At 47.5% G+C, this 12,597-nt stretch overlaps 1 protein-coding gene across 2 annotated transcripts; it reads right to left on the reverse strand.

Moving 5' to 3' along the window:
• Positions 1 to 204: 204 nt before the first annotated feature.
• Positions 205 to 4,124, reverse strand: MFAP1 (microfibril associated protein 1). Of its 2 annotated transcripts, none has more exons than XM_080981875.1 (9): positions 3,933 to 4,124; positions 3,534 to 3,753; positions 3,070 to 3,199; positions 2,314 to 2,501; positions 1,958 to 2,066; positions 1,709 to 1,869; positions 1,267 to 1,426; positions 889 to 978; positions 205 to 726 (listed from the first exon to the last, which is right to left on the reverse strand). In XM_080981875.1, exons 1-9 carry the CDS (start codon positions 4,012 to 4,014, stop codon positions 544 to 546), a joined length of 1,323 nt encoding a protein of 440 aa, XP_080838001.1. In that variant the 5' UTR covers positions 4,015 to 4,124; the 3' UTR covers positions 205 to 543. The 2 variants fall into 2 exon arrangements, with proteins under 2 accessions (XP_080838001.1, XP_080838002.1); XM_080981876.1 differs by having other exon boundaries at positions 1,958 to 2,062; positions 2,310 to 2,501.
• Positions 4,125 to 12,597: the final 8,473 nt, after the last annotated feature.

Raw genomic sequence — 12,597 nt, forward strand, 5'->3', positions numbered from 1 at the left:
TTTCATAGCTTTTACATCCCGCACCCGATGTCCTATGAGTGTGGAGTCTAATTCTGCCCACAAGCCAGAGAGGTTCCAAAATGTGTTTCTCACACAGCACTGCCAAGCCCCCTCTCTACTAGAAGTGGGTCTGACTGTTTTATTAGAGCATCACATCTGCCACAACAGGGTCCCTACTTGTTAGAACATTACCACAACAGCAACTTGGTAAGAAATACATTTAATACAGGTGTCACCTTGCTTTTCTCTCCCCCACCCTACAGTGCCTCTAAAGAGAATGAGAAATATTTACAATAGGCAAATGCCTCCCGAAACTAAAAACAGGGCTGTAGAGGGAGCTGGCATACCTCAAGGGCAATGATGAGCCTGCTGAGCTGGTGCTAATTCCTTAAAAATGGGTTATGGTTATGAGTCAAATCCTCCATCCAAAGATGACAGAAAAAGTGGATCCAGGCCTTTGATAATCTATAGTCCCATGCCACAGAAACAGGACAAAACTGATCCAGCAAGATCCTAACAGTGCCCCAAATTATTCTTGATGACTCAGGTAACTTTCCGCTTCTTGGCAGAGGGTCTCTCAAAGACATCCCTCACACCAGCTGCCTTCTGCTTGAAGAACTTGGTGTTTTGTGCACTCTCCTGCCCCCATGCAGAGTCAAAAGAGGTTGTATCTTGGTCTACCAAGTGGGTGTACTTTGTTCGTCCAGAGCGCCCAAAATTCTTCACCTGCAGAGGAAAGAGTTTAAGAAATGGAGAAGCTTCAAAGAGAATTCACTTTACTTCAACCCTTCTGGAATTCTGGTTGGAGGGGGCACATGCATACAACACCAGCAAGCCAAAGCTAGTTGGGGCTCTGAGCCCAAACAACAGAACCCCCTCCTCATGTACCTGCATGACTTTGGGTAAGATGGTCTTGTTGAAGTGGTCCTCCAGAGTTGGAGCACTGAAGTCCCTCTTGTATACATCCTCATCTTCATCCTAGAGAACAAAGAGCACAGCAGGTAAGTAGAGACATGTTTGCTCATAGCAGCCTCTCTACCCTTATTCTACCAAGCATCCCTAGGCTGGCCTTGGGAGAAAAGGTCTGCATAGTATAGCCTAAACAGAAAAGAACACCACTGTTCAGGGACTCCTTGAGAAAAGTGATGGAATTCAGCCCCCCTCTCCCCATGGCGGCTATATCCTGGATAGCAGCCTCCTTTCCTTTCCAGTGCACATTGAGTTCTTGCTGTGTATTCAATGACAGGGCTTTGACTGGGAACTCACCATGAAGAAGGCCCCCCGATGGTAGTACTTCTGCAGGAACTTGTATTTGCCCTTCACCGCCTTGTTGGTAATGACCTTGCCGTTGGCTCGGAGCTCAGCCCGTCGTTCCTCCTCAGTCAGATTCCGCACTCGTTCAATTTCTGCCTTCTCTTTCTCTAACCTGTGCGAAGCAGAACATATCCTTCACTCCAGACACTTGATTCTGCACAGGAGATCTCTGTAAACATCCCTCTCCAGAAGTGTGGATGGATCTAAATCCATTCCACTTCAATTACGGATGTCCACTCCCCAACTTTCTGCTCACTGCAGAAGACTCCGTCAGCTGGGGAATGGATATCAGCAAGATCAGACCCACACCCGAGGAACCTCTTCTTCCTGGCTGGAGCAACCCAGAAGACCTCTCCCTCCTCAAATGGACTGTGCCACATCCCATTTCACTTACGCCTCACGCTCCTCTCGGTCCCGCTTGATGCGCTTCAACTCCCGCACTTTCCAGGCCTCATACTCTTCCTCATCATTCTCATCATCAGTGTCCAGAGCATCGAGGGCTGCCAAGGAGCGCCTGTTCTCCTCCAACTCTTTCTTGGTTTCTTCTTCAACAATCTACAGTAAGTTAACAGAGAGTGAGTGTTTTGGGGTACTCAGGCTCCTCTAACCCTGAAACCCATGTGCCTGCCTTTCCTAACAATACCTTCAGGGTGTACTTGCGCCTCTCCTCAGCCATTCGCTTGGCCTCCTGCTCCAGTTCCTTCTGTTTCAGTGCTTCGGCCTCACGCTCCTGGACTGTGACTCTGTCCTTCCTGTAGAAGACATTGGAGATCAACTCAAACCACCCAAGACAAACCGGCTGCTCACTAGAACCAATCGTCTCCCTTGTCATATCCTTCTCCTAAGAAGCACCCCACAGACTTGCATTTATGTGTTGTCAACAGAAGGCAACTCTGAAAGTAGCCCAAGCCGGGAAGCTCTGATAGGAAGGCTCTTAACTACCAACTGTGCTTTAGAAACCAGCCTCCCCCCTCCCTGCTCAGGACTGATGGCACTTGCTTGCGGATGAAGACAGGTTTCAGGCGTGGCTCAGTCTCATCCTCACTATCTGTGTACTCCTCATACTCGGACTCTGATTCGGACTCCTCTCCAGAACGGCCCTCATCTTCCACCTCCATGACTTCCAGCTCCTCATTCTTACGTTCCTGTGCACGCTGCCGCATCATGCAACGGCGACGTTCAATTTCCTATCAAAAAAGAAGGGCTCAGTGGTACAGCATCTGCATAAATGCAGTCCCAGATTCAATCCCCAACATCTCCAAGTAAGGCTGGGAGAGGCCCCTATCTAAGCCCCTGGAGAACTGCTGCCAGTCACTGTAGATCTACTGAGCTAGATAGACCAATGTGCCAACACAGTATAAAGCAGTTTTCATATGTTCATATCTGGAAAAGGGCCATAGCTCAATGGTCCCCATCAGCATCTCCCAAGTAGAACTGGGGAAAGTGCCCATATCCTTGAAGAGCAAGGAGTCTCTTGTAAACTTCATCATCATCATTTCACTTCTATACTGCTTTATCATTTTTTAAGAAAAAAAATCTTAAAAGCGGTTTACATCCTACATTAGAACATCCAGAATAAATGTCATATATAAAATATACAAACGAAACAGGAATGCTTTAACAGGAAATTAATATATCATCTTAAAGATTTCAAAATAAAAACATTATAAAGGAGGCCAACTACACACATTTCCACCCAAGATTCAGAACCCAACACCAAGACTGGAAAATGTAGCTCCTCAGGCCTGCTCATACCTCATCGTCAATCTCCTCCTCTTCCTCCTCACTGGTGTCCTCTCTCTCCACATGCCAGGCCTCTCCTTCCACTTCTGAGTCACTCTCCCCTATCACTTCTGGTTCCACAATCTTACGATGCCTTGCCAGCCTAGAACACAGACACCCACCTTTTTGTAATATTTTTTACTGGTTTTTATAATTGCAACACTTACAAAATAAGATCAAAGAAAATAAAACAAGCAAATCAAGGAAAGCAATATGGAACGTGACACAAGAATACTGCTTGGGCAGGTGCTTCATGAGTCAAATAAAGCTCTACTTACACTAACCCACTTTTAACGTGACAAAACGGCATGCAGCTCACAAAACACCCCTCCTATATCAGGTGATCACAGCCTTTCCCCCACAGATTGTCCTCTTCCACTTCATGCCAAGCGCAACCTCCCAAGCAACTCTGCCCTCAACCCTCTGCTGCCCCTCACCTCTCCTCCACATCCTCTGAGATGCGGTTCTGCAGGCGGCGCAAACGGGGGTCGCTGGCCAGCTCTTCCTCTTGCTCCTCCGGTTCCAGCTCCTGCTCCTTGGCCTTCTTGATGAACTGGAACTCCTCGTCCTCCTCGTCCGAGGACTCCATGGGGGCATAATCTGGCCGCTTCCCCGAGACGTAGCGTTTTACTTTCACCTTTTCCATCGAGATCTCCCCTGGAAGCGGAGCGAGAGGTCAGGAGGGGAGAAACTGAGCCTGCCCCAGGGCGCCCCCCCCCGCAGCCCCTGCCCCAGGAGGGAGAAGAGCTCAGGTTCAGCTGCTTCTCCCCCCCCCCCATCGTCCAGGATACGTATGATTCCCCCTATGCCCCGCTCCCCGCACCAGGACGCCTCACCCTTCTCGTTGCGGACGGGGACGGCCCCCGCCGTCGACTGGATCGGGGGCTGCTTCATGAGGGCGCTGCTGGAGCCCGACATGGCGGCGGTGTCTCCTCCTCAGGGTCTGGCGAAAGGAGCCCTCACTGAACCAGGCACACAAATACAGACGCCAAGCTCTTGCCGGAAGCTCTGTCCAGAACAAACCGGAATCGGAAGCCAGGTTGGACGCCACTACGCATGTCAGCACACAAGTTTAGACGTCACTTCCGCTGTCGCCTGACCCCCGACTAGGAGCTTCCGCCGTAGCGTGGTCGACGCTCCTTAAGCGCCGCCCTTGGCTCTACGTACGCGCGGATGGGCGGGGCCGTGTGGCCGTAATCGCTCCGCCTCCACACCGGGGGAAAAAGGTCTTGCTGAGCAGCGCCTTCCTCTCCCTCCTCCCCCGCTTCCCCTCGTCCAGTGACCCATTTTTCAGCTTCCTGCCCCCGCTTCGTTTTCCTGAAAGGGGCCCTTTCGCCCTCCAGGCCAGTATTCATCTTGGCCTGCACTGCAGGGGTGTCGTGAGCCACTCTCAACCAGTCCAGCCTTCGTGAGGGCGCGGGGCGGGGCAGAACTATGAGCACTTTTTGCTTCTGTGTTTGCAAGGCTATTAAATAATAGTATGAAATTAAATTGTGAAACCGCTTTGATACTTCTTTAAATAAAGCCACTAATAAGTGCTATTAATAATAAACGTTTTTAGGGACTTCCTAAAAATAATGAATAAAAATAATAATAATAATGAAATAAGATCTGTGTTAGAAAAATCAGAAGGGTGTAATAAGCAAAATCTGCCCTTATTCCCTTATGGGGGACACAAGAGCCCTTATAGAGTCCTTTGTAGGTTTTCCATCGGTAGGAGAAAATAACAGAGGCCAACCAGAGAATATAGAGAAGCAAATCAGCTAGTAAGCCTGATCTTTATTGAACTGTTGCAACAGGGTGCTCCCCTCACACGCAGGAAAGGAGGAGGACCCAGAACCAAGGTGTGCCTGCCCTTATATAGACATTTTAAATTCCCTGCCCTGGAGCTCAAGACCTCCCCTCCATACATCATACATACATCACTGAAGGGGTGTAACCCCCACAAACACCTACATCACAGAATCCATACATCATACGTACATCACTGAAGGGGTGTAACCCCCACAAACACCTACATCACAGAAAAGGTGGTCTACAACAGAAATTTGAATGTTGTTTTTCCTGACTGCCAGGTTATCTGACAATGCCTTATCTGATTGACTTTCCTGGTAGTCTGGCCATTCCTTTGAGATGGTGATTTCCCAATTCCTGAGACAATGGGAAGGTTCTCTCACCCCCTCCCTCCTTGCAGAGAAAACATTTGGTCTGTTTGGGAGTTAAAATGGTTTCAGGGCGGTCTTCCTGTGCTGCTCCAGACATGTGGTCCACATATCTATGTACGTGCTTGGTTGGTACATTTATGAACATTTATTATATATATAAAAGACCTTAATTTATTTATTACGGGTGTGTGTGTGTCTTGTTGGCCATGTGTTCCCACCCACTCCTCGATCTAGAGAACACCAGAACTAGAAGCTCCTGCAGCAGGTGGTTGCCCACCCAATACTTACATGGAGGGAGAGGAGCTCACCCACCCAGTGATCCCTTCCAGAGCCAGTGGTTTTTTTGTCTCTGCTCTCTTAAGAAGTTATTCCTAGTGTTAAACTGAAACCTCCCCTTTAGCCCCATTAGATGCATTTTTGCCCTCTTCTGTGTAGCAGCCCTTCAGGTCCCTGAGGAGTGCAGTCATGTTCCCTACCCATTTGTTTTCCAGCCTAAACATGCTCAATCTCTTCAACATTCCCTCATAAGGCTTCTTCCCTATACATCTCAGAGCATGTTTCTTGCTCTCTTCTGAACCTGCTTCAGTCTGTCTGCATATCCGCCATAGCCCCAGGTGTGGTCTGAGGGCAGAGCAAAGTGGAACGATTGTTACTTGTGACTAAGGTTTGGGCTGCAACGTCATCAGTGTGCATATAACTTGCTCTGCTTCCGTTTTCCACTTCCTGGTTCCAGAGAGGCCATCTGGAAGAGGCAGTTGTGGTATGGGCCAGGGCAAACAAGCTGAAACTTAATCCAGGTGTGGTGATGGTAGTGTGGATGGGGAAACCTATTGGTCCGCTGAGGAGGAGTCAGCAGGGACTGACTGGACAGGGTCCTCTTGAGGGATCAGGTTTGGAGCAACAGCTGCCTGTTCCCAGTCCTGAGGCACCTCACCTGTTCTGCAGGGTTTCTTAGACATGATACACAGAACTTCTCAGCAACCTGCTTTAGTACCAAAGGATGGAATTCATTTAATGTAACCCTGCACACCTGAATCCCCTAGGGCTTTCCTGATCAGCTTCTTATTAATCTCAAACTACACGGAGACTGAGTCCATTGGCTACAAGCCATAATGGCTCTGTACTACCTTTAATATTGGTGACAACATGCCTCTGGATACCACCTGCTTGGACACACAAGTTGGGTTAGTGCTGTTGTACTCATTTCCCGCTTGACTCCTGAGTTCTGACCCTTCCACGTCCCTCGAGACACATTTGTGGACCAGGGTGTTAGGTGGAGTCCCACCCTTGTGCAGTGTTGCCTCCTGAGGGACCATGGGGACATGCCAGACCTTCCCAGCCAGCATCTGCCATGCATAATGCATGCTTTCCCTTGGGGGTAATTGAATTTCCACAGGAACCGGTGTGTGCATATGCTCATGTTTCTCCATAGCTGTGCTGACAACATCCTTTTCAACTGATGAAAATTCCCACAGGTGGATTAGAATCAGCAACATCCTGAACTTGTTTGTTTCTGCTTTGTGGACTAAACCACAGAGTTCCTTCACTTGGTACTGCTGTTCAGATAAGCCACAAGCCATAGCCAGTGTTGGAAACTCTCATTGTTCTAGGCGCATTTTGCGACAGGGAATTTCATTAGCGTGAGCAGTTTCTGAGCTCTGGGTGCAGTACTGTGTCTAAGATTTCAGATTAAAACTACAGAGTGGAAGGAAAGGAGGACCTTTTTCTGCATCCCCACTTCCAACTACTCTCTGAAGACTGAAGAAGAGATCCTCTTAAGAATATTAGTGGGGTGGGCAGGGGAAGGACTAGAAAATGTCAAAAATGAACATAATATAATATTTTAACTGCAGTCCATTCATTTTCAGCTTTGCATTCTTATTATAAAAAAGCGCACCTAGACATTCCGTTGTTGCGCCCATAACCTAGGTTTAAGGTGCCATTTAGCTCTTAGCTTTCATATTTTAGTTACTAACACTGGCCGTAGCCACTGGGAGATACATCTGAACCTGAGCTTATGGTTTAATGCTAAACCAAACTATGGTTTCAATCAGGGTAACATGATAGCGGCAGCAGGATGAAGGGAGGAGTAAGAAGCTGGGAGTTTTGCTTCATGCACTCATTTGCATGCTCTCTTGTTCATGCAAAGCTATGGTATGCCTTCATGTCACATAGAGACTAGGCCATCATCTCTGGTTGGTGCGCTGTGTCAGGGATGTTAGGGACGCCTGTTCTTTTAACACTGCTTTTGCATTTTCTGGAGTTGGGCTTTCTCTCCCAGCTGAGCACTTGCTAGAGCAGCTGTTCCACCAGCATAATGGCTGTGTATCTTCAGGTTACTTGACATGTTACTTGACATGATGTGGAGATGCGAGATTAGGTTTTCCTAGTTGGGGGTCTTTTTGTGGCCTGGGAGCTTGCTCTATAGTCTCTCAGTCTCCCAGCACCTTTTCCCTCACTCCTTACATGCCTCACTCCCCTTCATTTCAGGCCCAAGTATTAGAAGGTCAGTTAGGGGAAATGGTACAGTTTATTAGGGTCCAGAGATCTGTGATGGAGGCAGGTTAGGCTACATTCCCATTGCTGCATGGAAAAGAAATGGAGGCTAAATTGTAGATTATGCTTGAGGATATTTATGGACGTTATCTGTGCCTCTATTGTCTAGATATCTTGTGAGATTTGCTGGAGCCAATCAGAAGCCGTGTTAGAGCAGGACAAACAACATTATGAACAGGGAGTTGTGGGGCCAGGCCCTTCCCTATCTCTGAGAGTGAGCTTGGGTAGTTAAATTAGGACATGCTGTTTGAGAGAGAACATTTATCTTTCCCTTTATAACAAACTCTCTGCTTTGCCTACACAGCCAGAGGCAGTAATGTTTCTGAATACCAGTTGCTGGAAACCACAGGTGGGGAGAGGGCTCTTGTGCCGTGGTCCTGCTTCTGGGCTTCCCACAGGCATATGCCTAGCCATTGTGAGAACAAAATGCTGGACCAGATGGGCCCCTTTTGGCCTGATCCAGACTTTGTTGTGCACAAGGAAGAAGGTACAAGTTTGTGGAAGGGGCAAAGCATAATAATCAAGGACATTCATCCCAGGGACAGAGCCAGCACTGCTAGGCGGATAGACAAGTCCAAAGTATGTGTTTGGGGAATGTCTAGTTCAAACCACACACTAGGCAGGAACAGTTAGGTCACCTGGCTGTTTTGTGTGCTTTGTCTTTTGAGAGTAAACTAGCAAGATAAATAAACTTTAGGGGGGTGATACATGATTTTGCAATTGAAAAGTCCAGAAAAATAAAGGTGTAAAGTGTTTATGAAGTGTGTGCTGCTGCATTGGATCAGGAGAACAACAGGATAGTGTTTTTATTAGGAGAATCAAAAGTTATGACATAAGTTTTGTTGGACTCTTCTTTAGACTGAATGTTTATTAAAAATCGTGGGTACTGCTGGTGGTTGGAGGCATGGCAGAAAAGCCCCAGTGTAATGTAAGAAAAGTAAAATAATTAAAAAATGGCTTTCTTTCCTGACTCATGAGAATGTAGGGATTGGGTTGTGGTATGCCAGTGGGAGGTGGTGGCCTGGGTTACCATTTTGTACTGGGTCCCCCATAGATGGTGCTCTGCTGGCTCCCACCTCAAGGTTCCTAGTGTCTGGTTCCTGTTCTGTTCACCGTTGGATTCCAAATCTGACCCTTTGATGTTTTGTACAATTTGGCTTCTGGCCATGGGGCAAAGATCTCTGTGGAAGTTGCTCCTCCCAGTGTTTGTTCCCCTCTGTCGTGCTCCCCATGGCAGGCACTCCTGTTTGCATAGAAGAGGCTGGCTGTATCTGACCAAAGAGGCCCCATCTAGTCTGGAAGCCAGTTTCCAGAGTGTCCAGCCAGGTGCCTCTGGGAAGCCTGCTAGCAAGACATCATCCCATCAACTGGTATTCAGAGGCACACCACCTCTGGTACTGTTGGTAAAAGAGCCACTGTGGTTAGTGGCCAATTGGTGGCCCTGTCTTCCATGAATATATCTAATCTCCTCTTAAAGCCATCCAGGTTGGGGACCATCACTACCTCTTGTGTGTGTGTTTAAGTATGTTTAACTGTATGAAGTGGTAACTGAATTTCTCAACATTCAGCTCTGTTGGATGGCCCAGAGAGTTCTAGTACTGTGTGAGGGAGAAAACTGTCTGTTTCTGTTTGACTCTGTAGAAGTGGCCACCTGGTGCCTTCCAGATATAGATATAGATGATATAGATCTACAGTGGTACCTCGGGTTAAGTACTTAATTCGTTCTGGAGGTCCGTACTTAACCTGAAACTGTTCTTAACCTGAAGCACCACTTTAGATAATGGGGCCTCCTGCTGCTGCCGCACTGCCGGAACACGATTTCTGTTCTTATCCTGAAGCAAAGTTCTTAACCTGAAGCACTATTTCTAGGTTAGCAGAGTGTGTAACCTGAAGCGTATGTAACCCGAGGTACCACTGTATAAAAATTATAGCTCCAGTCAGCATGAACAATGGTCCAAGGATGAGGGGAGTGATAGGCCAAAAGACCTGGAGGATGCCAGGTTGGGAAAGGCAGCTCTGGAGCCGAGGTGGTTAGTATTTTGTTGCCTGAGGACTGCATTGACTTTTCACTGGGTTCTTCAAGTGCCAGTGGTGAGTGTGGTCAAAGTGGTTGTAACTATCTCCGACACTTACACACATTGGCAGATCCATATGTCAAGCTCTTCTGCCAAGGTTCAAGCTTTAACACCTGAACAAAGCCGCAATTCACAAAACTGGTGAAGACGGGAGTGGAGCCTTTCATCATCTAATACATCCTGGTAGGTTTCGCAGAAATGAATGAGCTTCCACTTCTGTGGAGATTTGTGAGTTCATGCATGAAGCAGTAGATAAGACTGAGCAAAGGGAATCTGAGAAATTGCCTCTCAGAATTCATGTTGGCAGAGTTTGTTCCTCAACCCTGTAGCTTTGTGGTGAGAAGGGTTAGGGTTAGCTATGGCAGGGTTTGGAGCCTGGGATAATCCTGCATCGTCTCATGCGGCTGTTCAGCTCAGCAGCCCAGCAACCCTTATCACAAGCCTGACAAATCTGACTCAGCTTTACTGGAACTTCTCATCCATTAACTTTGTTATTTTATTCCATGTGCAGCTGTACTCATTCTATGTGTCTGTTACAGTTTTGTTTTTCATCTTTTAATTTTCATTTGTTCTCTCTGTTTTACATACATTATTAAATGAAGAAAAAATTCACCTTCTCAGCTATTTCTCCACAAGGAGGCATTATTTCCTCAAGTCAGGCTGAGCGCTCAGCCGGGAGTCTCCTGCTCCAGCAAAATCAGCTGGCAGCTACCAAAGTGCAGGGTTGATGATGCCACAGAGGGAAGCTGAAACCTGAGCACCTGAGAGCACGCAGAGGTGTGCAGACATCTTGTTCAGGTTTGCCTGGGAATGCGCAGGATGTCGGCAGTGTGGCATTGTGTGGGGTTTTCTTTCTCAGTATGCTGTTCTGTAGTCCTTTCCTTGTACCCATTCAATAATCGGTGGTAAGCAAAGGAATTTACTAGCTGCTCCTTTTAATCTGTTTTAGAGCAATTTGAATTTGTAAAGTACTTTGCTGCCAGTTGTCCAAAATTTAGTTTGCAAATTCAAAGATGGCTTCACCATTGCTCTCATTTTACAGATGAAGTTCCGAGCTGACAGCATCATGATCAAGGCCACCTAGTGAGGCTCAGTGTGGCATTTGTGGATAAGCTAAGCAGTTCTTTTCAGGGGATGCCTGCCTGTGTGATTGCTTTCTGTAGGAGGGCCCAAATACTGTGGCTGTTTATAGCCTTTGCTACCAATATGTGGAGAACGTGCAAGAGCCAAGAGCTTTTCAGTGGTGGGGAAATGGATGCTGCTGCCTCTTTTTTTGGGGGGGGGAGAAGGGGTGCCTCTTTGCCAGCTTTAGGAAGGCCCATTTCCAGGGGATGGGGTGGGGAGCAGGCGAGCCGTGCTTAGCAGGGCCTGCTTTCTGCACACTGAGAACTTGCTTCATTAGCAGGAAATCCTGGGACCTCTTGGGTTTCAGATGCGTATCTCTGTTTTCCCCTGAAAACCACCTTGAATCAGCATTTGGGTTATGAAACAAAATTATCAGTAATTTCCAGTAACTAAGCTGACCCCAATTCTGGTTAATGTAAGAGGTTTCCTGCCTGCTTGGTATTTTAGTGACAGCAAAGCTACCTGCTTGATTTCCTGTGCACTGTGAGGAGAAGCTCACGTAAGATGCCTCCTGGAGACTGAGGGTGTCTATCACCTCTGGGTGATGGAAGTAAGAGTCATGGTAGTTCCTTGGTTGTGGCTGCAGAGGTCTAGCTTCTGAGCCCATCCCAGTTAAAGCTCAAAGTGATCTTAAGAGTGATTAGGAAAAAGATCTGACAGAATAAGGCTGCAATGCTGCAGTGTCTGCCTGTGATGTGTCCATGTTTTAAGATACCAGGAAGGGCTGTAGCTTGGTGTACCCTCATATACTGTGTCAGGTAGGAGGGGGCAGGCAGCAACCTGGATCAGACACAAGAGGGCTTGCAGGCGCCACCCATCACCTGTGCCTGCAAATTGCTTTGAAAGGGGCTTTGCATGTCCTCACAATAAACTGAAGCCCCTTTGAAAGAACTATCTAAGTGATAAGGTGCATAGTCGGAGATTGCTGTTTATATCTTGAGGCTTAAGTAGCCTCCGTGGCACAAAGGGCTGCCTATCAGCCAAGGCCAATACACTAATGGCAACCAGCCCTGGACAAGGTAGTTAGTCAGAGCTGTCCATGCCCTGGCTGTGGTTTGATTACTGCAATGTGCATGGGGCTGCCATTGAAGACAATCTGGAACGCCCCTGCTGCTTGGATTGCTGACAGGAAATGAGCAAAGAATGCAAACCTTTCCGATGTTGAAACAGATCCCAGTGAGTTTCTGAGCCAATTCAAAGGGCTCTTTAAACCCTGACATGTCTTATCTGAACCCAGTCATTTGTTGGACCACCTTTACCTGTATCAATCCATCTGCCCACTGAGTTGGGCACCTGAGGCCTTTCCCTGGGTGCCTCCACCACCCAAAATGTGGCAGATGGCAACAGGGAAGAGCCTTTTCTGTGGTGGCTTCTCACTTTGGAAGAACCTTCCCATGGTGGTCCACATGGATACCTCATTGCTGTCATTTAGAAAACTGGCAAAAGCATGTTGGTTTTCCTAGACTGCTACAACATTAACATATATTGTAAAAGAATGATGCAACAAATGCAAAATACAGTACATACAGCAGATCAACGAAAACAATATAAAACAGCATCACAACTCCAGTTAAGAACAC

Source organism: Podarcis pityusensis (genome assembly GCF_964106645.2).
Source record: "Podarcis pityusensis genome assembly, chromosome: 14".
NCBI lineage: Eukaryota > Metazoa > Chordata > Lepidosauria > Squamata > Lacertidae > Podarcis > Podarcis pityusensis.